The following is a 27870-nucleotide window of genomic DNA, read 5'->3' as shown; positions in this document are numbered from 1 at the left end:
CTACAGCATGTGCATGATTTGGACATTTTTAAAAAAAGGAAAAAAAAAACCCTCAAGTGAGGTGTTCTGTTCCCAATTCTGTGGCCTTGAGGCCAGCAGGGGGCACAGACACCCACTCTCACCAGCTACCTCCTTCAAGATGAGGCTAAGGCCAAGACTGAGGCGGCAGCTGCCAGAGGTGAATCCATTCAGGAAAAGGCATGAGAGCCGGATGACTTGGAGGACAGGAGCCACACCAGGCTTGCGTAAATACTGAAGGCCGTGGAGGTTAAGGCTGCAGGCGTCCTCCCTATTAGGTTAAGTGTCTGCCGTATCCTCTCATCCTTGGAGCCGCTCAGGTCCCTGAGATTGTATTCCTGGGATGGGTCAGCAGTGCCAGCAAGGTGCCTGGTGGTCAGACCAGCTCTTTCTGTGGGTCTGTGGAGAGAAAAGAAGGGACACTCAGCAAGGGACCCCCTAGCTTGGTTCTGACCACTAAGAGCCCAGGGCACATCCTCACCCCCTCACTTTACTGATCACGACAGCAGCTCTGGGCTGGACATTTTACAAACGTGCCCTCTGCCACTATAATGTATCGCTGCCTCACACTTTACAGTGAGGAACCCGAGGCTAGGATGGGTAGATAAAATGGCAAAGTTGGAATTCAAACTTCAAATTTCAGTAGGTCTGACTCCGAAGCCCCAAAATCCATGTTCCTTCAGTGCAGCTCATCAGAGGTGACAGGTCACCCTTCCCAGGCACCCCGAGACCAGAATCCAAGAGCAAATCCCTAATGGCAGGACTTCTGATACCTGTCTCCCATGACCAGTGATGGGACCCACACCCCACCCCTCCCTGCCCACCGTACCTGTGCCAGGCAGGCCCAGCTTCTCCTCTGGACCCACCCGCTGCAGGACACCTCCATTCTCTGCCAGCTCCTCCTTAGTCCTGTCCTCGGCATGGGGGAGCCCGTTGGTGGGAGGAGCAGGAAGGGGCTCAGCCCGAGGAAAGCTGGGGGAGGTGGGGGGGGCGACTCCCCCAGAAGGCTTGCGGGCCACAGGCGGGGGCGCCTTAGGTGGCTTCTTTGGGGCCTGGGGTGGCCGTTGCTCTGAGACGCTCCGAAGTTCAGCTATCAGGTTCCGCTGGAGGTCAGCCTGGGTCTCAGGGGACACGGGCCGCTCCAGCTGCAGCTTCTTGGTGCCCTTGGAGAAGATGAAGCTGGCCGTAGAGGCAGGGGACCGCGGCTCTGCCTCAGGTGGTCCATTGGGCTGGGCACTCACAGGGCCCACACTGGCAGCCAGATTGGAGGCCTTGAGCTGAACAGCAGCGTGGAGCCCTGAAGAGGCAGGCGCTGGGCTGGCCCGCCCTGACAGGGCCCTTCGCAGTGGCTTCTGGGGGGCCAACGGCCCTGACGCTGGAGTCGGAGCCACTGTGGGAGTGCCTACAGAGCGCAGCCGAACCATCTGCAGGAGTGAGGGTGTGACCAGGGGTGCACCAGCATCCTCCCTGGGAAGGCCACCACCCTTGCTGCAGCCCCCCAGTTCCCTCCGAGGGACCTTGGCCTGAAGCCCTGGGACAGAACCAGCAGCAGATGGGGCTGGCAGAGCTGGAGGAAGATCTGGGGTACCACAGGGCTGGCTCTGGAAAGAGACAGTAGCTAAGGAGGGCTCTGGGGGCCGTGAAGGGTCTGCAGGCTCAGGGCCGGCCACAGAAAAGAAGGCCTCCTCGGGTGGAGGGAAGTCAGCCATGGACAGGTCCTGCTCCTCCGGTGCAGGAGGCGGAGGTGGGGGCCAGGTGGGATCTTGGAGGGCCTCCTCAGCAGTCTCCGGGGCAGACAGGGCCTCCTCAACCACCTCTGGCTTCTTAGTGGGTGGCGGTGGGGGGTGATAAGATGGGGGTGGGGATGGTGGGGGTGACTGGTCTTTGGAGGCACCGGGAGATGCCTGAGGTGGGGTTAGGGATGTCTGGGGAGTAGGTGGGGACTCAGGGCTGGCAGCAGCGGTAGAGATGGGCCCAGGGACCACAGCAGGGGCAGCTGGAGCAGGGGCAGCTTGGTTTGGGCCCTTGGGCTTAGAGGGAGGGGGGGATAAGGGGGCAGGCACCTTGGGGTGAGGAGGTATGACAAACCTGTCACCCAGGGCGGTCGACACGTGCGGACCAGAGCGGTCTGAGGGCGCCGGATCAGAGGAGGAGGAACACAGAGACGTGAGGGAGGAGGAGACCGAGGCCCCGGGAGATCGAAGGGAAGTGACACGCTCTGGTTTAGGGGGTTGGGCCTTGCCTGGGGAAGCAGGGGCCCCTGTTAGACCCTTGGGAGGGAGGGTAGGGGTACCACTTTGGCTCGAGTATCCACTGGAGGGCGAGAGTGTCCGTTCTGGGGAGCGTGGGGGACGCCGGGAGCCACCTGGAGACAAGCCAGGCACCCAGCTCCCTGCTGAGCTGGATGGACAGGGTGCTGCCCCCATCCCTTCTGACCCGCCGCCAGTGGTGGGCGGCCGGGGCAGCTGTTGCTGCTGCTTCCGCTCGGGCTTGGGAGGCAGCCCCAGGGGCCCATCATGTGCTGCTGAGCTGCGCTGATGGAGCGAGTGGGTCCGGCGGGGAGGTGGCGGGGGCCGCTTCAGCTTCCGTAGGGACACACTCCGGCCGGACAACTGGCCACCGCTCTGAATGCTGACAGTGTCCGAGGCCTCGGCAGTGCTGCCCCCGCTGGGAGAGCCCCTCCCGCTGCCCCCCAGGGGAGGGGGCGCCACGTTACTGTTGGCCACAGAGCCCTCTGGCCGGCCCTCTGAGCCACCCTTAGAGGAGAGGGTGGAGCCGTCAGATACAATGGTCTCAGAGGACTGAGAGTGGCTCCAGGTGTCACTGGAGGAGGAAGGGTGGCGGCTGCGGGGCCGCGGGCTGGAGACCGAGGAGAAGTGGCCCAGCGAGCGGATGGAGGCCGGGCTGGCTGAGAGCAGGCTGCAGCGGCTCAGCGTGCGCAGGCTGCAGCGGCCCAAGGCCACCACGTCCACTGTGGGCGGCAGCACGGCGTGCGGGATCAGCTTCGACAAGTAGGTGGCCTGGGGCGAGATGGACATGGCCGGGCTCAGGGGTTCTGGAGGCCCTGCCCCTCCGGTCAGTCCGGGCACTGCTAGGGACATGGGCCGGGTCAGTGGCAAGGGCCGGGCCCCCGTGAACCGGCCAACGAGCGTGTCATCCCGGTAGATGCGGTCGATGTGGCGCTGCAGCATGGCCTCTGCCTGGGCACCGGCTTCGGCCTCCGCTTCCAGCGCCTGCAGGGACACCCTGGCCCCTGGCCCTGAGGCCGGGCCCGCCAGATGGCCGTCCACCGTGGGGATGCGTACAGCGTCCCGTGGACCGGGAGGCCGAGGAGTACCAGGTGCCTCACGTTCATTCCGCAGGCCTGGAATGGACAAGGAGGGCGTGGGAGTCAGCAGAGGGGGCGGCCGGGGCGGCCAGGGCTGCCCGCCCACAGCCTCCTCATCAGGCGCTCACCGAGTTCCTTCTGCACGTGCTGTGGCAGTCCCAGCACCGTGCTCCGCCGCTCTCGTCGCCGGCGCCCTGACTTTCCAGATGATTTGGGAAATGAGTCATGCGGTCGGAAGGTGGAGCCTGCGGGCGAGTCCAGGGAGAGAAACTGTTAGAGCAGGTCTCGGGGCACATTCTGCAGAGCACAACTTTTACAGAACATTAATAAGAACTCTGTGAGAAAAGGTTTCCACAGTCAAGTAGGCATGGGCAAAGCTGGGTTAAACAAAGCTAGACACTTTTCTGCAAGCCTTCTGGAAGCCTTTACTAGGTCAATAATGATGATTTCCATTTAGAGAGCACTTATTAAATGTGTTAGCATGCTAAACACTTGGCATTCATTCCAATAAGGTATGTATTCTTATCCTCATTTTTCTAGAACATCAAACAGAAGCACAGAGAGGTAAAGTGTTGGCCCAAGATCACACAGCTGTAAATAGCAACACTAGGCTCAAAACCAGGTTTCTCAACTCTTCACTGTCCTGCTTTTCGGTTAATGCTCATTATGAACCTCCAAGAGGACCCAGGGTACTATGTTTCCTGAATCCACTGAATCACAGTCTTGGGAAACACTAGATTAGGAGGAAAAAGGAAAGCTGCAGGTGCTGGGTGCCCACCACCCCCTCTCCTGCCCAACAGTCCTGGCTGGTGAGTGGATACCTTTGCGCTGGATCATCTCAGAGCGGACGGAGAGAGCATCCTCTGCCGTGGAGCTCTCAGCTGTGTAGGACGTGGTCTGGCTGCAGAAGGAGATGCTATCATCATCCGGCCCGGTCCGGGAGGACTATTGGGGGAAGAAGGATCAGCCCAGAGGCGTGAGTGGGGCTTACCTTTGCCTCCTCAGGCTCCCCTTTGTAACTTCTGACTCAGATTCACCCCCCACCGACCTGCCCCAGCATCACCTAGCACTGAGCAGGCATCGGGGGCATCTCGTCTAGCCTTTCATGATACAGAAAGGAAACAGATCCAGAAGGGTTCAAAGACATACTTGTCAGAGGTCAAGCAGGGAGAGAGGAATACATCAAGACTGAGCTGGGGGCAGGGCTCACCTGGATGCTCTGTGTGTCTCCATGATCCCAGGCACCCTTGTTCAGTTTCTGTTTTTCTGAAAGGCATCAGAAAGGTATGTTGAGCTAGGCCCCTGACTTTGGGAGCTGAAAGTAGCGCTGGAGAGAGGAGGAGGAGGTTACCTTGGTGCTGGAGGGAACGGAGCCCCTCCTGGGCCTGAGTGTGCAGCTCTTCCAGGTGAGGCGGTCGCCCACTGGGGAAGAAGACATTGTCCTGGTGCTCATCCACTGCAGACCCTAGCCCCTGGCCTGGCCCCACACTTAGTCGTTTGTCACTCTCAGCCTTGGCAGAGCCTGCTGGGAATGGAGGAGGAAGGAAAGTGAGGCCCAAAGGTATCTGGGCCCTGGGAAGGCACAGGCACTGCAACAAGGGCGCCCACAGTCCCCAGAGTGCACAGGGCACCTGCACATACATGCAGTGCCTACTTCCCCCAGTCTGTACTCACAACCCACAGTCCTGGGGTATACACTCAATATACACAGCCCCCAAGTACATACACAAGCTATAATCCAAGTGTACATATATCTGAGCACCCACACCACACAAAGGGCCCCATATAGGGCACCATACCCAGGGCACACATGCCCACCATATATGCACACAACACCCACAGGCTTCATTCAGTATGTATACAAACACATAGCATCCAAGTAAAACCACATCTGTGTACCCACACCAAGAGCACACCCAGCTGCCACATATACACATGACACCCACAGTCCCCATTCTGTATATACACAAACAGTACCCAAATATACACACAACTGTCACTCAGGGCCCCATGCAAGACACTCCAGTGTACACATAGCCCATAGCAAATACATTTCTCTTGTCTCCAGATCCTGAGCTCCACTTTACAGGAAAACAAACCACCTCTTTGTACACCCCATTGGCCCAGGTCCAAGAAAAAGACACATGGGACACTAGGAAGGGGTGGGCACCAGCAAAGGTCATAACCAGATTCCCAGGAAGTCCTGGGGTGTGGGCTAAGCCAAGGATATGGCCACTTGGGTCCCCTAATCACCCATGCAGCTGTCCCTTAGTGGAAGGATAGGCTGGGGAGAGGAGAAGAGGGACCCCAGCCACTCCACTCCCCCTGAGGCAGCTCCAGCCTCTCTTGGGGAACAGTCCCAGGTATCCCCCTCTCCTGGAGGCCCAGGGCCCTGGTGCGGAGGAGCCAGGGGTCCATTACAAAGGACATTGTTACAGGCCCCGCCCATGGAGGAGCTGGGCATCTAATCCTGGGAATAGGGGCTGTGTCAGCACTTTGCAGCCCCAGCCCCCCTTTACACGGAACCCACAACATAAGCAAAAGCTCTGGCAGGGTCACGTGACCTTGGCAGCACCTTGTGGAGGGACAGGAACAAAACAAGCCCTTTAAAGGGCCACGCCCCAAGATCAGGGTCTTCAGTTCAGACACCTGAACTGCCCCTTCTGCCTTCCTCAGCGCATTCTTCAACAGCCAAGCTCCTGCCCGGGGAATCCTCAGGAATCCCACAAGGTCAGAGCTAGGAGGTCTCTCAGTGATCCTCCTCTCCCCAGCCTCCTGATTTTACAAGTCCACAAAGAGGCTCAAAGAGGAAAGGTCTTGCCTAAGGTCACCCAGCAAATCGGAGTCAGAGCCAAGACTAAACTCCAGGTTTCCCGAGGGGACTCCTGAATCACACTCAAACTGGGGGCCCTCTGGCCCCCACATCTTAATCCAGGCCTGAAAGCTCAGTTCCTAGGAAGAGGAGGGCATAGGCCCCTCCCCTCAAAACTTCACCCCCAGGCCTCTAAACACGATTCCCCTGGTCTGCTCCCCAACTTCCAGGGGTACTACTTTCCTTTCTACTCTGCTCCCCGCATCCCATCCTCCCACACACACACTGAGTTGACCCGGGAGGGGGTGCACTACCTCTTGGAACTGAGGTATTGGGATGTACCCAGTAAAGCGTGAGTACCCCTGGAGGAAGGCAATCTTGCCCGAGGACTGCAGGCTTCAAGGTCAGAGACACCTAGAGCCATCCTCTGAAACACAAGTAGAAATAAATCAAACAAAGGCAGTAGGAAAGCGCTGGACAAAGGCACCGCGGCGGACAGGGGAGTCTGGCCTCATTACCAGCCCTCATCCCCCACCCCATTGCCTTCCCCGGCCTTGATCCCCCATTCTACGTAAGGGTCTGGCAAATGGGGGTGTCGGGGATCCCTTATCTCCCCCCCAGCCACACCCACTCACCCTTCTTCTTGAAGAGCCCGAGGAGCGCCGGGAGGTGGCGTCCCAGGAACACCACCATGACTGCCGACGCCACTCGGACCGTCCCCTACGGTGACCTCTCCAGAACGCCGCGCGATGCCTTCACCATAACCCAGCGCTGAGGGGATGAGTCCGCCCGCCCGCTGGGCAGAGCGCCGGCTCCAGGCAGAGGAGGGGGAGGGGCTACTCTCCAGGTCCTCCTCCCACCTTCACCACTGATCCCGCCCATCTACCGACCCCGCCCCTCGAGTGCAGGGCAGGAGCAGGCACCTTCCCAGACTCTGACAGGGAAACTGAGGCCCGGAGTCTCTGGGTGCTCGGCTCTTGTGCAAAGGATGACTAGGAGGGCCAAAGATACTCAATTCCAGGGGCAGCCCACTACCCCTGTCCCCAAGTCCTTTTCTAAACAGTCATGAGCCAGTGCTAAGGCAAGGGTGCCGGCTGCCAGATGGTGGGTGGAAGAGCCACTAGACTAGACTTGGCATGGTGCCCACCCCCAAGTCCTCCTAGCTGGTGAGGGTGATTCCCTGGGGAAGGGGCTCTCAGCATGGAGCAGCCCGGCAGAAGCCCAGCACTGCCTGGGCGGATGGCAAGGACACTGGCAGAAGTCCCTGGAGGAGCAGGAGCCAGCCCAGGACACGGTGCTGGGAAGCCGGGGAGATGCCCAGAGCAGAATCACAGTGGCTGGTGCTAACAACCCCTCACGTGTATGTCCAGCCCCAGACTTTCCAAAGGATTATCTTCCCACTTCAGTAATGTAACATCAACAGCCAGAAAAGCACTGTGAACTCGCCAAGGTCACACAACAGAGGCAGGCCTTCAACACAGACCTCTTGCTCCTCCACAGCCCAGGATTCTTCTTGCTGGTCTCACTCTGTGACTCAGTGACTCTCTTGGATCACCAGGCAGGGAGAACAGAATTAGCCACAGGTGAGGGCAGTAAGAGTGGGGGGCAGGAGGGAAGGTACTTGGAGGGAAGTCAGGTCCAGGTTCAAATCCAGCTCCATCACATACAAGTCATGACCTCACATGGAAACAAGGCTAAGAACTCCTCTTTAAAAGATTGTTGTATCCATTCATTTAATCAGCAAATATTTATTAAACTAGTACTAGGGGCTACAGCTATTGGAAAACTTTTATCTTGCTCACCAGTATATCCCTAGTGTCTGGCACATACTATGAGTTCAATAAATATTCGATGAGGGGCCTCCCTGGTGGCACAGTGGTTAAGAATCTGCCTGCCAATGCAGGGGACACGGGTTCAAGCCCTGGTCCGGGAAGATCCCACATGCCGCGGAGCAGCTAAGCCCATGCGCCACAGCTACTGAGCCTGCGCTCTAGAGCCCGCGAGCCACAGCTACTGAGCCCCTGCTCCGCAACAAAAGAAGCCACCGCAATAAGCCCATGCACCGCGACGAAGCCCACGCGCAGCAACGAAGACCTGACACAGCCAATAAATAAATAAAATTTTATAAATAAATATTCGATGAATACACGAATAAGGTAAACTAGCAAAATAATTTTAGATAGTGAGGGCTGAGGAGATGTGACAGGAAGTGGGTGACTTTAGGGGGCATCAAGGAAAGGCTATTGGAACTGAGACCTAAAGAAGGAGCCAACCAGGGCAAGTGCTGGGCATAGAACCTTCTAGAAAAAGGCAACAGCAGGGACTTCCCTGGTGGTCCAGTGGCTAAGACTCCACACTCCCAATGCAGGGGGCCCGGGTTTGATCCCTGGTAAGGGAACTAGATCTCACATGCCACAACTAAGAGTTCGCATGCCGCAACTAAAGATTCTGCATGCCGCAATGAAGATCCCGTATGCAGCAACGAAGATCCTGCGTGCTGCAACTAAGACCTGGCGCAGCCAAATAAGTAAATAAATATTAAAAAAAAAAAAGAAAAAGAAAAAGAAAGGAAGAGACAACAGCAAGCATAAAGGTCTTGAGGCAGGAGTGGTGGGGTGGTTTTCTCAGAACAGAGAAGAGGCCAGTGTGGCTGGAATATGATGAGCAAGGGAGAGAATGGCAGGAGATGAGAAAAGGCAGGAGCCAGGTCAGGTAGGGCCCCAGAGGCCTTGGCAGAGTCAGGATTTTATTCAAAGAACCCCAAGAGGTCAGTACTAAAGGTCCAGCTGAGTATTGACGGTGTTAAAAGAGATTCCCTGGGGACTTCCCTGGTGGCACAGTGGTTAAGACTCCGTGCTCCCAATGCAGGGGCCCTGGGTTCGATCCCTGGTCAGGGAACTAGATCCCACATGCATGCCGCAACTAAGAGTTCGCATGCCGCAACTAAGGAGCCAGTGAGCCACAACTAAGGAGCCCGCCTGCCACAACTAAGACCCGGCACAACCAAATTAATTAATTAATTAATTAATTAATTAATTAAAAAAAAAAAAAAAGAGATTCCCCCTGGCAACTCCAAAAAGAGTAGTTGAGGGACTTCCCTGGTGGTCCCGTGGTTAAGACTCCGTGCTTCCACTGCAGGGGGCATGGGTTCTATCCCTTGTCGGGGAACTAAGAGCCTGCATGCCATGCCACGCGCTGCAGCCAGAAAAGAAAAAAAAAAAAAGAGTAGCTGAGACTGTGGAAGAGAAGGTCTGTGAACTATAAAGTGCTGTCCCCCAGACTCACCTGAGGACACCCCTCTCTCACAGCACCTCTCTCTCTCTCTCTCTGAGTCCCTAGGGATCTAAGAATTCACAATGGCTCCCATGCTGCAAGATCCTCCTACTGGTCCTTCCCCATTTGCTGTGCCACTTCTCAGGGACCACTCATGCAGATAGCTGAGCCTTCGCTCTCTAGAGAACAAAATTCTGTGGGGCTAGATAGTATATATCCTCAGATCATTGAAATCTAGACAACACTCTTAAGAAGTAGGCACATTTTTTTTCTTGGCTGTGCTGTGCGGCTTGCGGAATCTTAGTTCCCCAACCAGGGGTTGAACCCAGGCCCCCGCAGCGACAGTACCGAGTCCTAACCACTGGATCGCCTGGGAATTCCCAAGAAGTAGGCACTTTTATCTCCGTTTTACAGATGAGGAAATGGACACCAGAGAGGGCAAGCATTATAAAGCTGGTAAATGGCGGGACAGCATTCACACTCAAGACCACTTGAATCCAAAAGCCACGTTCTGCCCACTGTGCTAGCTACAAACCTGATCTCCCTCTGAAGAAGGTTTGGATGACCCTACCATCCCCCCAAATTTGAGGTTTCTTGACCACATCCTCCCCTCTTCCCTCCCTCTTAGGCCAGACCCATCCATCCCTCTTATTAGTCCCACTCAAACAGAAAAGAGCAGTAGACCGACACTTGTAGGGTGATTAATTCATGCCAGGCACCATGCCAGGCGCTGGTGGAAGGCAGTCTCTACCCTCACAGATCTGACAACAGTCCTTCGAAGCAGGTACTCAGAGATACTCTCCTGGTAACTAACCTGTGAGGCTCACAGAGCCAGGTGACTTCCCAAGCTCTGGCTGGTTCCAAAACTGGAGCCTTCAACCATGCAGGACAAAGGCATGCTCAGCTTCTCCCAACCAGGGAAACTAAAGGCTGAGCTCTGCTAAGTCAGGGATGGGGAAATATCAGCTCATCAAGGTCCCAGGCCCATAGCTTGCAGTCAGGGTCACAGCTGCAAATTCCCCAGCAGGATCCAAGGCTCTCACACTTGATAGCGTCTGGTTCCCCCAGCAACACCCGTCCCCCCGTCCCCCCGCCCCCCATCCGCGCCTTGGCCAGAGCCTGAGGTCCCTCTGAGCCACCCCAGGCGCAGGTCTACACACCTGTAGCTTGTTTGGGGAGAGGCTCAGCAACCCGAGTCTCGGATGGAGAGCATGCACCTTACAAGGAAACTGAGGCCCAGAGAGCGGAAGGACTTTGCCTAAGGCCACACTTGGGAGTCCGTGTTCCAGGACCTTCAGCCCCAGCACAGTCCAGAGGTGCAGCCTGGGACTGAGGCTCACCACGCAGCCTCTGCCTCCCCTACCTGCCCAGGGGAGGAGGCTTCCTGGATCTGAGAAGATACCTTGCTCCAGGCCACGCAGAGCACACCAGGAAGCACACCTGCAAGTTCCGGAGGGAGCTGAGATACAGACCACCCTCAGAAGTGTGCAGACCGCACCTCCAAAAAGCCTCACTGGGGCCATCCCCCACTGGCTGGCGCTCTCACCACCATGTCCACAAAGCACACCCACGCCTCCCTAGTCCACGCCCTCCCCCACACCCGAGCGCCACTGTGCAGATTCACGCAGGGCCCTGCTGGGTGGCTGCGTGTACACAAGGGCAGATGCATGTACCTACACTGCTCTGGGGCCCCCCTGAGCCTGGAAACAGCGAGGAATAGGAAAGGGAGCCCCTGCCCCCGCCCCCCAAGGGCACGTGCACCTGTGCGCATGCGTACGCACTGTCTTGGCAACATCCTCCACGGGGTGAGGCCTCAACCTGCCCCATTCCAGAGCAAGGGGCGGGGGCTGCGGCGCGCCCCATAGCCAGGCCGGCCTGACTCAGGGGAGAGGAATGAAGGGGGAGGGCACAGCTGCCCAGGTGGCCTTGCTCTGGAGCCAGGATTCAGGGTGTTTGGAGGCCCGTAAGTCTCAGCCCCTCACTCTTGTACCGGTGGGCAAACCAAGGCCCAGAGGGGACCCGGGCCTTCCCATAGGAGCAGAATCCAGAGCATAAGTAGATTTTATTCTCTGAGAGGCAAGACAAAAGTGAATATAACTCTCAGGCGCAGGGGCTTTACAGTTCTCAAAACACTTTCCTCTGCTACTGTCTCGAAGAAAGCGAATGAGAAACCTGAAAGGGAGGTGTGAGTTCCCTTCTTACAAATGAGCACAAGGCTGGAGGGACAGTGACTTGCTCAAGGTCACCCAACCAGGAAGTGGCCGAGCCCAGAACCTGGGTCTCACTGCAAACGCCTTAGTGACCCTAATTCTCAGGAAGTTAAGGGGTCGGCGTGGGAGGGAGGGGGCCATAGCCTCAGTCACTGCCCAAAGTGGGGGAGCTCTGCACCCCACTTCTGCACGAGGGGAATCTCCCTCCTTCCTCTTCTCGGTGCAAAGCCCCAGCCTAGCCAGGGCAGAGCTGACAGGCCGGTTCTAAGGTAAATACTGGGGAGTAGGGAGCGCCTGGGACAGGAAGGGGAGGATCCCATCCTACAGGCGCCTGGGGGAACGGGCAGTAACACAGGGAGGAATTAGCTACCATAATATTAGTAAATGTCGTAATGAGTTTCCGGGTCAGTATCTGCTGCCGACAGTAACATAATAATCTCTTTCGGCCAGGGTGCGATCCTGACTTTCTAAAGCCCTTTCCTTTGTTCCTTCAAGGCATGATTATCCTCATTTCATAGATGCCGGAGAGGCAGCCACCATGAAGCCAGGAGAGAAAAAGGCTGGGAGTCGGAAGGTCTGGATTCCAGGCTTTGGACAAATGAATCAACCTCTCAGGGCTGCAGTGTCATCTGTAAAGTGGGACTAATACCCACCGCACAGAGTGCCTGGGAAAGTTAAAGCCACGCAACCAAGTGTAAACACAGTGTTGTCAACAGAGGGAGCCTCTGCCTATCCGGGCGTGGGGGCCTTTTCACTTTCAACGATGATAAGCCAGCATTTACTGAGTGCCAATTGACTGAGACACACATGGTCTCACTAAATCCCCCTCACCATACAGAGGCACTCCCCTAGGGTTAGTGACTTGCCCAAGGTCACACAGCTAATAATGGCAGAATCAGGATGTGAGCCCAGCTCATACTGGCTGCTGTTCTTCCCATGACCCTAGAGGCCTCCTCTCCCATCCACTTCTGGAGCTCTCTTCAAATCTCAAGTGGAGTTGAGAACCATTATTAAGATAAGGTCCGATAAGGGACGCTTAACATCAGCTTCCTATCAGCTCCTCAGTGACCTAGCCCTATCTGGCAACCCTAACCGCCCCATGTTTGGGAAGAAAGGGAATTCGGAGCCCACACCAGATATCCCACTGCCCTGGGAGTCAGAGGTCCTAGGCCTGAGCTCTCACTGCCCCTCAGTTGAAGCATGATCCTGAATCAGGCACTGCCTTCTTCTGGGCCTCAGTTTCTTCATCTATGAGGTGGGACGGTTGGGGAGATGATCTCTAAGGAGCCCTTGGCATGTATGACTCTGCCGCTAGAAGGAGGGGAGCGGTCCCTCACTTTGGGTCAGGACCTGGGGCAGCAAGGGGGTTCAGCTTATCTCAGATCCCTCAGACCAGAGAGGGCTGGGCCAGCCCCTTATCTGGAAGCCCAGGGCTCCCACAAGCAAGTCTAGACATACAGCTGGTCACAAGTCTCCCCACCCCCGTAAAGGAGAGGAAACAGGAAGAAAGGGGGCAAGGGAGGTAACAGGAGCAGGTCTTCTCCCAGCTGCGGCCACTGGTGCTCTAGGTCCAGAGGCAGGGCGGAGTCTGACTCCACCAATGACTTAGTCCCTTCCCTCAATCTCATCTGCAAAGTGGGAACAATAAACCCTATCAGGAGGAGGGCCATGTGTGTAAGCCTGACAGTATAATGCATGGGAACAGGAAGAGGACAGAGTGCTGGGGGTGCTCCTTGAGCTCCCAATTCACATCCTCCACCAATCCTCCATACCTCCCAGGACCAAGTGCCCAGATGGCCTGGGGCTGGGAGGGTTGAGTTGGATTCCTGAGAACCAAGGCCAAACAATCCCAGCAGGTTACAATGTCTCTGCAGCAGTGAGAAGGCCTCTCCCTATTCACCCTCACCCTTCTCTGTGGTCCAAGGGCATTTGTAACATGGGACCAACCCTTCCTTGAAACTCGGTTTCCCCTTCCACTGCCCACCAGCTCCCTCTCTGAGCTCTTGGCGGCTTCAATGCTTAGTCTTCAACCCCTGCCCTTCCTCCACAGTGCTTCCTCCACCTGTGCACCACACGGAGTCCAAATCCCCCAGGGCCTCAGGCTTTCTCCACCGGGAGGACATGCAGGCCCCTCATAAGAGGATATCCATCTACACCTAAAATAATTAAGAGCACAGGCTTTGGAATCTGACAGGCTTGGGTCTGAATCCCTGTTCAGCAACCTCCTTGCTGAGTAGCCTTGGACAAGTGACTTAACTTCTCTGAGCTCCAGCTTTCTCATCTGTAAAATGGGAAGAATAGTTTACAGCTTGTAAGACCGTTGGAGGACAAATGAATTAATCAAGGTAAAGGGTTTAGCATAGCATTTAACTCTGCTGCCACCCCCAGCCAAGCAGCCTCACGCATAGAGCCTTCACAGCACTCTCTGGCCCATACTCTCAACATCTGATTAATCCCAGGTCCTTCCTATCACTTCTGCCACCTCCTCCGCAGTGTCTCTGCAGCTGCCACTCCTCTCCACTCCCACAGCCCTCAACCTGTCCCCAGCCCTCACTTCATCAGCCTCTCCCCTGGATTACTGCAACAGCCTCCAGACTGTTCTATGAGCTTCCACTCTCACCACGCCACCCCCCAACCTGTCCTGCCTGCACCTGCCATCTTCCTAACATACCACTTTCATAGGCTCCTCACTTGCTCAAACACCTTCACTGGCTCCCTTTGGCCTGTAGACTCCAGCCCTCTCTGCTTGCCTTGCGTTCTTTCCCCCATCCTTTCACAGACTAATCAAAGGAGTAAGTACTCAAGCCCCAGTCCCATACCTGGACCTGTGTCAGCAGAGGCTGAAGCCAGGGAAGCCTTAGAATCCTCAGCACAAGTAAAAACAAAGAGATTGAAGTTTACGTTCACTTTTTCTCCTCCCAGGCACAAGGAAGAAACCTCAACTTACTTTGCTTTCCAGCCTCCACACTCAGTCTCAACCCCATGCCTTTGCTCACGACCATACCCCAGAGCTGAAATGCATCCCTGGCCAGGTTCTCTTGTCTAATCAACAATTCAGGACTAATTGCAACCCTACAGTTACTTCTTTAATACCAGCTCCCCAGTTTTCTAAAACTGACCGCAACCCAAAAGCCTTTTAACATATAGCCTAGAATATTCCCCCACGCTTTCTTCTATGTTGCCTTGACATTGCTTTCTGGGTTTTTAGGAACACCTTTAAAGCCTGGTTCACCCTTGAGTTGCAGCAGGAACTGGAAGAGCACAAGAGATGCTAGAAGCCCCAGGCCTCTTCCGTAAGGGCTGGCGGGCAGAAGATTGTAAACACAGCCCTCTTAATCTCTCTCTCCCCCACCACAAATGGTCACAAGTCTGGATCCACAGTTGGTTCTCAGGAAACCATCAGATTAGAGTGGCCATTCGAGGGCAGATGAAGATTCCCCAGCCCCAGCCCCACCCCCTTGGTGCCGATTCCAAGAGGAGAGACAGGTGGGCACAGCCTAGATTTCAGGATTACTGGGACAGGGAGACTACTGGAAGGTCCAGGAGTCTCTCATCAACCCAGCTTCTGAGGAACCTCAGAGAGCCTACCAGAATTTAATTAATCCTTTTCCTAATAATCATGATTTTTCTTCAAACCACTGCCGGCAATGACCTTGGACAAGCCCACCTTCTCTCTCAGTCTCTTTCACGACAAAATAGCCAGCCAGAACTGTAAGGGTCCCAAGAAGTCACCTAAGCTAAGCTGCCCTAATTTCACAGACAGGCCTCCCTCTAGGAGCCAGGGAGGTCCAGAGAAGTGAAAGCAATCTGCTCAAGGTCACAGAGCCCATAACAGAGCCACACTGAGAACCCAGACACCCTAAATCCCAGCCTAGGCCCTTTCTATTGCCCCCTGCATGGAGGGATGAGATCATCAGGCTCAATTCAGAACCTCTAGGAATGTAGGCCATCCTGGGAAGTCATGGGTGGATTCTCCCACCACAGGAGGGAGGCCCCACAAGCCACCTTCTCCGGGATTTTCTCATTCCCCAAAACCAGCAGATACCCGACTCTGTTGGAGACCCCTTATCTTGCGGGGTGGGGGGTGGATCACCACCCTGCCCCCTACCCCATGTCTGGACTCACCAGGCGGAGGAAGTAGGCACTCTAGACAGCCCCTCCTCCAACACCTCTTGGGACCCAGGGATACCCTGAACCGCCACACCCACTTGGGGGAACCAGGAATCCTGGCTCCCAGCCTTGGGGTTGGAGGCCTTCCCAATTCTGCCCCCTCCCCCCGACTTGGAGGATGGAATGTGACCCGCGGACAGATCCCGCAGCACGCCGGGAAGGGCTGCGTTCCAGCTCGGTGGCTGCACTGAAAGGGGGAGATGCGGCAGCGACCATGGGGACCGCGGGTGGGGGGAGAAGGGGGACAGAGAGGCAGCGGCGGTGCGGATGGGGGTGGGGAGGGAGCCCAGAGAACCAGTCCGACTCCCGATCAAGCCAGATGGAGGCGGCTCGAGTCTCCAGCCCCTGGTTTCCTGCTTCTCCCCTCCACCTTTGTCTCCCCTCCCGCCTGCAAACTTTCAGCCTGTGCGGGCTAAAGCCTGGGGAACAAATGTGCGTGCGTGTGTGTGTGTGTGTGTATGTATAAGTGCTTTAGGGTCTGGCTGGTTGTGCAGTTTTGAACCTGTGTGTACATATGTGTGCCTAAGACGTTGGGCAACTGTACCTACATGAATGTGTCTGAATCTGCGACTGTGGTGGTGTTCGTGTGGCTGGGTAAACCGTATACATAGGTATATGTACCTGTATCTCAGGATCTGTGCCTCCCACAGCGATCGTGTGGGTGTGAATGTGTATGTGATTTTGTGTCTGCATGTCCGTACATCTGAGTGGGTGTTGTGTATGTGACTGTAAATTGTGAACATGTACATGTGCCCGCCCGCGGGTATTCGTGCGTACATGTGTCTCTGTCTGCATGTGAGGGGTGGGGTCTGTGCGGGGGATTCCCGGCCCCCCAAACTCACACCCAACAAGCCCCAGGAGGGGGCAGCAGCGGCGGCGGCGGCTGCGGCTGCGGCAGGAAGACCCTCCTCCCCGCCTGCCCCGCCCCCACCCCCAGCCCCTACCTGCCGGCCGCTTCGCCGCCCGCCCGAACCGCCAGAAGCTGCGGGCCCGGGGGCCGCTTGGGGCCTTCCTCTTGTGGTGTGAGTTGCCCATGGTGGGCGCGGGAGCCGGCGCGGGAACCCTAGCGCAGCCCTACCAGCCCGGCAGCCGGGCCCGCAGCCACAGGAGGGAGGCAGAGAGAAGCGCGGGCGGCCACCGCAGGCGCCCCCAGCCCCAGCTCGGCCACGCCCCCGGGCTCTGCGGCCAATGGCCGGGGTGAGGGAGGGGCCGGCAGGGGGCGGGGCCTGGCGCACATTCCCGTAGGCTCCACCCCTCTGAGGACCTGGGAGACCTGCTGAGCCGCCCCGCCCAGTGCTCTGGGAAAGGCCGGGCCTGTCCAGGTGGGGCCGACGGATCGCTCGCTCTCCCAGGCCAGGGGCTGCCTCTGAGGACTGAAGTTGAACCAAGAGAACTAGGGGCCCAGGCTCCAGACAGGCTGGGTCTGGAGCCTTGCTGCTGCTAGGGCCCACCAACCACCAACCCGTGAGTGTCACGTGTCTGTGTATCTCCTGTCTCTGCTTGTTTGTACAAATACATCTATCTGACTGTATTTCTGTAATAATGGTGTTCAAAATAACAATAGAACCCTTTTATACAGCGCTTCCTATGTGCCTGGCACTGTGATAACTGCTTTCATGCATTACTTCATTTCATGCACAAAACAATTCTGTAAGGTAGGTACTTTTATCATCTCCATTTTACAGATGGGAAAATTGAGGTTCCATGAAGTCAACTGATTAGCCCAAAGTCAAACAGCATTAAGCTACAGAGCCAGTACTCAAACCCAGACTGAGTCCAATACCCACTGCTCCAGGCTACCTACCCCACCACTTTATCTGTGCCTCTCCATGACCTTGAAGGAGGGCATGTAATTGGGCATTTGTATTTGCGTTCTTGAATGTGGCTGTGTAGTTGTGCATCTGTGACCCTGAACATGTGGGTTCCTCTCTGTGTCATCACCTGTATGTGACTGCATGCCTGTATCCATATAACTGAGTCTGTTTACATAGGTTTGGATGTGTGCTTTTGTGTATTTGCCTATATAACTGTGACTCCCTCAAGCTGGCTGAATATCACTGCTTTTTGTGTATTTGAGTGTGTAATAGTCTGCTTGAGTGCATGTAAGTGCATGTAAGTGAAAATGTTTGTATGTAAGACTGTAATTGCATGTGCTTTTCTGTATCAATATGACTGTGCAATTGTCTGCTGATATACCCGTATCTATCTACCTTTGGGGGTCGGGGTATGTGTAAGTAATGGAGCATATAGGTAAACATTCATGGAAGCACATGTCTGTGTGCATCTAACCCTAACTCTCTCTCATCTCCCGTTAAATAAGTCTTTGTTTTTCAAAGCCCAGGCCGAGGTTCACCTCTTCTGAAAGACTTCCAGGTTGCCCAAGGCCCCCACATCTTTAGTTCTCACAAGTGCCCTATGTCCAGGGACCTGCCCAGGACCCCACATACTGGGCAAGGACTCTCCTTTACGATCACTCTGCCATCTCTCCAACCAGGGGCAGCATGGTATAGACAGAGAAAGAGCACGGGGCTGGAAGTCCACGGCCCTCAGTTCTAATCCCCTTAAGGTTCATCCTTTCTGCCACTGGGGCAAGCCCCTCCACTACACCATGCTGCCTCTTATGCCCAGTGGCTCCAAGACACCCTGTTCCCTCCCTGCAAAATGGGAGAGTTAAAGCTGAACCACACCCTCCCTGAGGCCCATCTCTTGCTGAGACTGAGGTTGACAACAGTGCAGTCCCTGAGGGGCTGGTATTTTATTCATCCACCCAGAAAATACTTGTTGAGCATACACTGTATGCCACGCTGTGTGCAGCAGGCTCCCTGCCTTGCATAGAGAAGAGGGTCCTAGTGGCAGAGCTGGATGAGACCTCAGAGATCTGCTGGCCCAATTCCCTTAATTTACAGGTGGAGAAACTGAGGCCCATAAAGGGGAAAGGTGATATGGGGGGGGCAGAGAGAACACTCAAGGGTAAAGTCCAAATCCCTTGGCATACATTCAGTGAGGACAGGCATGCAAAGAGCTTAGAAGGATGTCTGGAGTGTAGCAGGTACCTTGGCCTTCACAGGAGACCTTGCAGGAGCTGCCCCCGCTCACCAGTTCAGCCTCATCTCTGACCACACCCCTCTCATTCTCAGAGCTCCAGCCACACACAACTGCTTGCTGCTCCCCAGTGCACACCTACAGGCCTCACACATGCTCCTTCCTCTTCCACCTCTGCCTGTCCTCAAGGCCCTGCTAGACAGTGTCCTCCTCCATGTCTTCCTTGACCCCCCTCCTCCCCCAGCCCAGTTCTTGGGGCTCCCACAGGCATTAATGCTGTCCGCTGATCCAATACTGATCACACCTCAGGGCTCCCCGGCACCCTGTGTAACACCAACCCAGCACTTGTCTCAAGGCAACAGTTTGCTTTGGTATCTCCCTTTCCAACCAGAAAACAAGTTCCTCAAGGACACTGATCCTCTCACTCCTCCTAGTAGCCCCAGGCTCAGCACAGTGTCTGGCACACAGTAGGTATCCCTACGTGTTGAACAGAAACTGGCAGAGGTGGTGATGATGGCACCTTGAGCGCTAATGGAGGTGAAGAGGCACAGGCAGGAGAGTCCAAGGCACTCTCCCAGTCTTACCTTCTTTCACCACAAAGGCTATGCTTGCTCCCAGATTCAGGAGGAAGAGTACTACCAACGAGTCAAGTGCATGGGAGAGCCTGGGAGAGCCTGGGGTAGGACTGGTGGGAAGAAGTAGGTGGTATGGTAGGCGTATGGACCAGAACTCCTGGAACCACAAGGCAGGGCTTGAGTGTCTCATGACCCTCCTGGAGGATAGCATTAAAGGCCTCGGCTGGCTAGGGGCTTGGAGGAGGGGGTATCCTAAAGCAGGCAGGAGGTCCTACTTGGAACAGACCCCACCAGCAGCCTCCTGGGAAGCATGCACTTCGCCAAAAGATTCAGGGTTTAAACCCTTGGCAGGCTGAGCTGTCTCCATCTCCCCTCCATGCCAGCACAGAGCACCCTGTGAGTGCAGCTGACAGCCTTTGGTGAACCGGCCCCCAGGACAGCGGAACACTAGAGCACAGAGTCCTGGGGAGTATAGTCATGGGGGAGGTGGACAACGAGTTCATCCCTCCTGCCCAAGGAAGCTGCTTCCACCCACTTCCTCCCCCAAGTCAGCCACAGGACTGGAGGTGGCCGTCCATGGGTTCTCCAGATGGGAGGCAGAGGTGTGTATACCTGCTCTCCCCACCCCGCCACATTCACTGCGGCCTAAACAATATACAATGCCTCCTCTCATTAGTTTTCTTCAGCATGTGACAGGCCAGGAGCAGCTGAGACAGCTTTCAGGGTTTGGGGAGAGGGGAATTTCCGAGGGGCGGGGCGGGGAGGGGAGGCACTCCCCCTGCCCTCTGCAGACAACAGATTAGAGATTTTTCTGGCCACGGGGTATAGCCACCCCAGAGCAGCAGACCTCGCTGGCAGCCCTGCTTCAGGGGCAGGAAAGGGAGAGTGATGGGGGGAGGGCCCCCCAGCCTGAAGGGGATTTCCAGGAGAATCTGGGCCCTGTGCCACCGGTGGGGATCCAGGGCCTCCGTGAGGAGGGAGGGGGAAAGGCAGCTGGACCCGGCCCCTGAAGGTGTCAGAGGTAAGGGAGGGGATGGATGAGGCCTTCTTGGCCTCGGCTTCCTGCTCCTCTCATCCCACCCCTGGTCGAGGCCCCTTTCTGGGATGGGATTTTCCATTTGAAGTCAGAACAAAGGAGTGGGGAAGCTGAGGTCAGCCTGGCAGGTGTGGGCTCCTGTTCCGCCTCCAACACTGGTTGGCTGTATGACCTTGAGCAAGTCACTTCCTCCTCTGGGCCTCAGTTGCCCATCTGTATGGTACCATGAGGGCTCCCTGTGACATCTCAGGCTATCAGCTCTGAGCGCCCAGGATCTGGAGATACCCATGCTCTGGGGGCCCATATCAGATTACCCACCTATCACCCAAAGCCACTTAGTGCCAGGCCCCGTGCTGGGCAGGGCAGAGGGAAAAGACAGTCAGCCCAGGGCCTGCCCTCAGGATGTTCAGAACAGTGAGGTATGGTGATGCCTGTGCCCACAGAACCTGACAGCCAGCTGGTCCCAACCCTCAGCAGGAGCCTTGCCTGGTTCCAGCTCTGCAAATCCCTCAACTCCAGCTTCCCCTCATTCTTCCATTTTAGCTCGTGTCACCTCTTGGGGAAGCCATCTTTGATCTCCCCCTGGGATCACTCTGTTCCCTCCTTAGTCACACTTCTTGACCCTTAATTACTTGTTCAATGTCTACTACCCGCCTCAAACTGTGAGGTTCACGAGGACTGGGACCTTGTCTTTCATTCATCCTCAGGACAGAGTCTGGCACATAGTAGGTACTTATTACCTAATATTAAATACTTAATAAGTATTTGTGAAATAAATTAGTGAGACTCCCTCTCCCATCTGGACCCAAGGCAGACAATGCTCATCACTTCAGAGGGGCTTGGAGAAGGTGGACCCAGACTCCTTTATGGAAACCACTCCCCCACTGATGTATCCCACAGCAGAGGTAGCCCTGCCCATATCACATCAGTCAAGGCCCCAGGCTAAGGACACTGAGGTGCCCCTCCCCAAGAAGAAGGTGACCAGAAAAGCATATCCTGGGACTTCCCTGGTGGTCCAGTGGTTAAGAATCCACCTTCCGGGCTTCCCTGGTGGTGCAGTGGTTAAGAATCTGCCTGCCAATGCAGGAGACATGGGTTCGAGCCCTGGTCCGGGAAGATCCCACATGCCGCGGAGCAACTAAGCCTGTGCGCCACAACTACTGAGCCTGCGCTCTAGAGCCCACAAGCCACAACTACTGAAGCCCGCACGCCTAGAGACCGTGCTCTGTGACAAGATAAGCCATTGCAATGAGAAGCCCGCACGCCACAACAGAGTAGCCCCTGCTCGCCGCAACTAGAGAAAGCCTGAGCGCAGCAACGAAGACCCAGTGCAGCCAAAAAAAAAAAAAAAAGAGTCCCCCTTCCAATGCAAGGGACAAGGATTCAATCCCTGGTCGTGGAACTAAAATCCCACAGGCCGCAGGGCAACTAAGCCCGCGCACCGCAACTACTGAGCCCGTGTGCTCTAGAGCCCGTGCGCCAACTACAGAAGCCCGCACATTGCAACAAAAGATACTGCATGCCGCAGCTAAGACCCGACACAGCCAAATAAATAAACGAATAAATAAATATTAAAAAAAGAAAGAAAACCATATGTTGTTCAACTCCAAATCTCTTGAGCACCCTGCTCTAGAGTCTGGGGGCAATAATTTCCCCAGGAGTATCACAGAGATAATGACACTGGACTAGGCCTTGAGGCTGAATAGAAGTACTGGATAGAAAAGGGAAGGGAAACACATACTAGGTGGGGAACAGCACATGCAATGGCACAGAATGTGGAAATACATGGAGTGTTTCTTGAAAGGCAAACAGATACCACCTGGACCTCAGAGAGGCAAAGTGACCACTAACCAAAGTGCCTTTGGGTCCTCACTTTGCTTTAGAGCTACACAGCCCCCTTCCTCAGCAGGGAGAGTTGGCATTATTCACCCTGCCTCCTCACCCACCTTCCTATGACATCCAGACCACTGGGTCCCGATGTCGTGTCCATCTGACTGGCCAAAGGTAGGCTCTCCTTCCCTGAACATAGCTCCCACTCCCAGTTCCCCCTTCCAGCTTGCTCCTCCAGACCATTCTCAAACTCACAGAATTCTAGAATGAGAAAGGGCCACTAATGGTCAGAGGTCATTAAACCCCATCTTTATTAAGACAGACAGTGTCTTGCCAAGAATGAGGCAGGACTTGGCAAAGCAGAACTCAAACGCAGGATTCTCTCCATAACCCCATGCCCAGCACAGCTCTCCCTGAGTGAGTGGCCAACGTGCGTGGGGTTAAATCTGCTGAGCCTGGCAGGGTAGCTCCTAAATTCTATCAGTATCGGAGCCATCCCCAGCGCCCACCCCCCAGCCACTGCCCACTGCCTGAGAGAAACCTTCGGGAGGGCTGTATACGCCTTTCCCCAAAGTTGATCCTAACTTTGATCTGGAGAACCCATGGACGGCCACCTCCAGTCCTGTGGCTGACTTGGGGGAGGAAGTGGGTGGAAGCAGCTTCCTTGGGCAGGAGGGATGAACTCGTTGTCCACCTCCCCCATGACTATACTCCCCAGGACTCTGTGCTCTAGTGTTCCACTGTCCTGGGGGCCGGTTCACCAAAGGCTATCTGTCAGCTGCACTCACAGGGTGCCCTCTACAGCAGTTACTCTCCTCGAGTCAGAAACACATCCAACCTCATATTATCTTGTTTGGAGAGTATGGCCTCTGGAGACAGACTGAGTGGCTCTGTCAGTGCTACGCTATGTTCATCATGTCCATGCAAGTAAGAACCTTGCCTGTCTTGTCCCAAATATTTGCATTACACTGACCAATACCTGACACTATATAGTAAGGAATATGTTTTTTTCAAATGAATGAAGCTGAATGACCTTGACCAACTTACTTTCACCCTCTGGGCCTATTTTCTCACCTATAAATGTTTGTAACTGACCACCTCCCAGGGTGTTGAGGACAACAAGGGAAAACATTCATGAAAATGCCTGGCCAGCGTCTGGCACATAGCAGCCTTCATGTTCCCCTTCAAATTAGCCAGCACCCTGCCCTCCTTCCACACTCTGCTCACCTCCTCCAGGAAGCCTCCCCCGATTATCTGCCAGGCTCCAGTTCTGGCATCCGTCCCAGAAACACTTCCTCCCCGCACACTTGTCTAGAGTCCACATGATATTTCTGAAAAATATGGATTCCTGCTTGTTTGTTTGTTTGTCTGTCTGTTACTTTTTCTGTGCCTGAGTCCTCCGCTGGACAAAGGTAAGACTCCACCTTCTGTGGATCCCCCCTCAATAATCATCATCATCACGGGTATCTGAGGTGTAACCAATGAGTTGTTTTCCAAACATGAATCAGGATAAACTTAGCTAATGCTCAAGTCCTCAGCATCACAACAGCAGCAACCTGCTGACATCTGGACCATGCTCCACAATTCACAATGCACTTGCATGTCTGTTTTCTAATTTGATCCTTGAAACACCCCTGTCAAGCCAGGATTTGTTATCTCTATTTTACAGATAGCAGAACTGAGGCTTGGAGGGGTTAATAACCTGCCGGTGTCACATGGCCCGAGAGGGGCAGACCAGGGCCCAGGACGGAGTTGTCCTGTCAGCTTCAAAGCCCATTCCTTCCAGACTGGGTCCTTACAACTCCGGTGAATAAACTCACAAACACAATAACAGCGACCCCTCACATTTCTATGGTGACTTCACTTTCAAATAATTTTCACATCCTCTTTTGTAAGAATCTTGGAAAGCTCACAGACCCATCAAGGATATGTCCAGCCGGAAGGTTACCCCAGTGAGAAGGTCCCCTCTCTTCAAGAGACAGTAATGGAAACAGTGAGGCCACAGAGAAGTTGCTAGCCCAGTGTCACAGAGCTTGCTAACCGCTGGGCCAGGATGTGAACTCTCATTAATTTGCCTGACTCTGATACTCTTCCTACTCTATCAAGTTCCCTCACTTTTCTCTGGGCCTCTTCCCATCTGTACAATGGGTTGGATGAGAAGATCTTTAAGCCTTACCCCCTGGTCTATATCCTTGGGAGAATCATGAAAGCAGGACCAGTTTTGGAGTCAGATGATTTGAGTTCAAATCCCAGGTGGGCAAATCAATCGCTCACTGTCCCTGAGCCTCAGTTTTTCCATCTGCAAATGGTTGTAAATGATAATAGAGGTAATGGATGCGGGGCGGGGTGGGTTCTGGCACATTCAGAATAATAAATAAATGTCAGACTTCCTCTCTTTCCTCTCTAAGTCTATGCAGGGCAGTGCGGGGAGCACGGGGGTTCTGGAAAACAGAGGCTCAAAATCTATCCCAAGCTCAGTTTTCCGTTTTATAGTAGGGGACTCAGATGAAAGAAGCCAAGACCTTTGGGGCTTCCCTGGTGGTGCAGTGGTTGAGAGTCCGCCTGCCGATGCAGGGGACACGGGTTCGTGCCCCGGTCCGGGAAGATCCCACATGCCGCGGAGCGGCTAGGCCCGTGAGCCAAGGCCGCTGAGCCTGCGCGTCCGGGGCCTGTGCTCCGCAACGGGAGAGGCCACAACAGTGAGAGGCCCGCGTACTGCAAAAAAAAAAAAAAAAAAAAAGAAGCCAAGACCTGCATCTATGGGTCTTTGGTACAGCAACTGGGAACAGGGAGATAACAACCTCCCTAGCAAAGGCCCCTGACCTCCCAGGAATTTTCTGTGTGTGCCTCCTCCCCATCTCCCCCAATCTTCATTCTAAACATTTTCCCCAGAAAGAGTTAAGCCTTCTTTGGGCTTCCCCTTCCTGACCAGCGGTGCCAGTGGAGATTAGAGAGATTGGATTTATTTCTCTTAATAAACAGAAAAGAAGCTTGGCCAGGCAGGTGACAAGGAAACAATTGGAATAATAGGAGGTTGGAGCAAAACGAAGCAGGACTTCCTCCAGACATACCTGCGGCCACCCCCAGACCTGAGGAAACAACAGCCAGGGGCAGGGAGGTGTTGCCCGTGCACGTGGTCCCAAATCAGGTCGACCTGCTGCCCAGAAAGCCCAGTGCTACCCAATACCAAACACAAGGCAGGGGGAGGCCTGCCACTGACCCAATGACCCTTAACCCAGACTGTCAGAGCAGGGACCTACAGAGTCAGCTTTTCCAGCCCCTGCCCCCAGGCTGATCTCCCAGAGGAAAAGTGTCCACTGCCCTGGGGTACGCCACTAGCCTTCTATCTCTAATCCTGACAGTCTGACCACAATCCATCCTGCTGCAATTCTGACCCATGCCCCCTTGAGTGTGGTAGGGATGACTTCAGATTGAATCCCAGTGGGGCAGCCCTGGGACAGACTTCGTGTATTGTGGGGACTGCAGAGCCCTTGGAAACACCCCTCATGCAAACCTTCCCATGGGGCCTGGCCCAGTCATCTCAGCCCCAGCACCCAACTCCTGTTTGTGGCTGGGCTGCAGGGGAGCAGGGCCCATATCCAAAATGAAGATCAGGCCGGATGCAATCACACAGAGGCCTTTCACCCTCTTCCTGACCCCTAAAGTGTTCCATCTAATTATCCTCCAGAGGAGGTGGTTAAAGGACACTGGGCGGGTAAACACAGGCGGAATGGGATGGGCCTGCACACACCGCCATTTCCTCACCTCTAGCACTGCAGCAGGAGCACAGGAAAGGTAGACTTCCTAGGACGGCTGGCCCCATGGGAGCCCCACCCTCTTGCAGAGACTCATGCCCTCCACCTCAATCAGGAGACAGAAACAGAGAGGAAGATGAGGGAAGAACAAAGCAAGCGGCCAAAAGAAAAGTGATTCCAGTAGGGATGGGCCAGATCAGCCACCCCTCCCCTCAGGCTGCCCATCCATCAGGCCAGAGGGAGCCTAGAGGCAGGGAATTAGCTGTAGTACTTCAGGTAACCACCGCTGCCCCAGGTACAGCCTCTCCATTAACCTGGGCCTGTTTCCCCCATCTGCAAGCACACTTCCAACACAGGACCGTTTCTACCACGGCGGGGGGGAAGGAGTGGTGGGTGGGGCAGTTGGCTCAGATCCTGAGCTCACCACCCCAGGAGGTGGATGTTTGCGGTTTGGCCCAGGTGAGTGGTGAGGGGGGCCAGGTAGGAAAAGCTAACACTGCTAAGAACCTAAAGCATGTTATGCTCCGTGCTGGGTCCTCTGTGGGGCTGGGAACCCAGATCCACCTCGACGGCTGAAACACCTTTTGAGTGCAGTTGGCTTTCCAGACCCAGAGGGACCCCCCCACCAGAGATGCAAGGCCACGTGCCTCTCCCATTGGCCCCAGGCCAGAGTCAAGACTCTGACCCCCTGACTCAGCAGCAGAGGGCAGAACCTGAGTGAGACTGGGGGAAGGGGGCACCGCCTCACCGTCCCAAGAGCCGGGCGGCCAGCACTTCCTGCTTAAGCCAGGGGATTCCTGCCCCCTTCGGGAGGTCCTCTCCATCTCGAGCGGGGCAGGGCTAAGTCTGGGAAATTCTGGGAGCGGGGCGGGCCAGACTAGGGGTACTCGGACTGAGCCCCGGGCTCTTCGCTCCCCAAGCAACGGCGCCTAGGGAGTCACCACCTCCGACACGCCGCGGACCCCCAGAGGAGCCACCCAGGCCGCACCCTCGGCGCCGCCCGGCGCCTGCCCAGGTGCCCGGCCGCCTTACCTCGGCCTTTACCCTTGGCCCTCCTGGCCTTGTCGTCCGCCTTCTTGGCCCGGGGGGCGGCCGGTTCGGCGCCCTCGGTCCCTGCCGCCTTCTTGCGCCGCTTGCCCCGCAGCCAGCTGAAGGCGCGGCGGAGGCCGGACACGCCGGAGCGAGACTTCTTCCTGCGCGGGGGGCCGCCCGGGCCCCCCGGCTCTTCGGCCGCAGGTGCGGCGGGGGGCGCGCGGGCCGCCATGGCTCGGCCGGGGGACCCGGCGCGAGGGTCAGGCCCCCTGCCGCGGGGCGCCCATGGGCCGGGGGCGGGCGGGCAGGCGGCCGCCGCGCGGAGACGCGCCCGCAGAAAAGTTTGGGCGGCGGAGGCAGAGCGAGCGAGCGAGGAGCGGGGCGGGCGGCGGGAGCGGCGCGGGAGGAGCCGCGGGGCGGCGGGCGGGGCGCGGAGGCCGGCCGGGAGGGACGGAGCCGGGAGGGAGCGGCCGCGGGGCGGGGGCGGTGCTGCCTTTGGCCCCTCCCCGCCTCCTCCGGCCCTCCGGCCCGGGTCCGGGAGGTCGGGGACTCGGGTAGGGAGAGGTCCGGTGCCGAGGGAGGGTGGTCCCGCGCCCCCAAGCCGCGCCTGCGGGTTGGGGCCGAGAGGGCGGGGTCGCGGGGCGGGGCGGGTCCGGGAGGGGGCGGTACCGAGGTTCCGTCCCTGCCGGGGCACTGAGCAGAGCTGGGTTCGAACAGAGAAGTACGGGGCCAGGGGTTGGGGTGCGCAGGGAAATGAGGGAGAGAGATGTTGGGGTTGGACCCCCAAGA

General features: G+C 56.1%; 1 protein-coding gene across 1 annotated transcript; it reads right to left on the bottom strand.

Annotated features, from left to right (window-relative positions):
• Positions 1-394: 394 nt before the first annotated feature.
• On the bottom strand, positions 395-27313 carry NHSL3 (NHS like 3; the record flags this gene model as incomplete). Its single annotated transcript, XM_079696405.1, has 7 exons — positions 395-417; positions 848-3382; positions 3475-3591; positions 4168-4291; positions 4557-4612; positions 4698-4871; positions 27082-27313. The coding sequence occupies 7 exons, from the start codon at positions 27311-27313 to the stop codon at positions 395-397; spliced, it is 3261 nt and encodes a 1086-aa protein (XP_079552531.1).
• Between the last annotated feature and the right edge of the window lie 557 nt (positions 27314-27870).

The sequence above is a fragment of the Hyperoodon ampullatus genome (genome assembly GCF_949752795.1).
Source record: "Hyperoodon ampullatus genome assembly, chromosome: 2".
Classification (NCBI taxonomy): domain Eukaryota; kingdom Metazoa; phylum Chordata; class Mammalia; order Artiodactyla; family Ziphiidae; genus Hyperoodon; species Hyperoodon ampullatus.
Note: the sequence above shows the minus strand (reverse complement) of the source record. Positions and strands in the feature narration are given on the sequence as shown.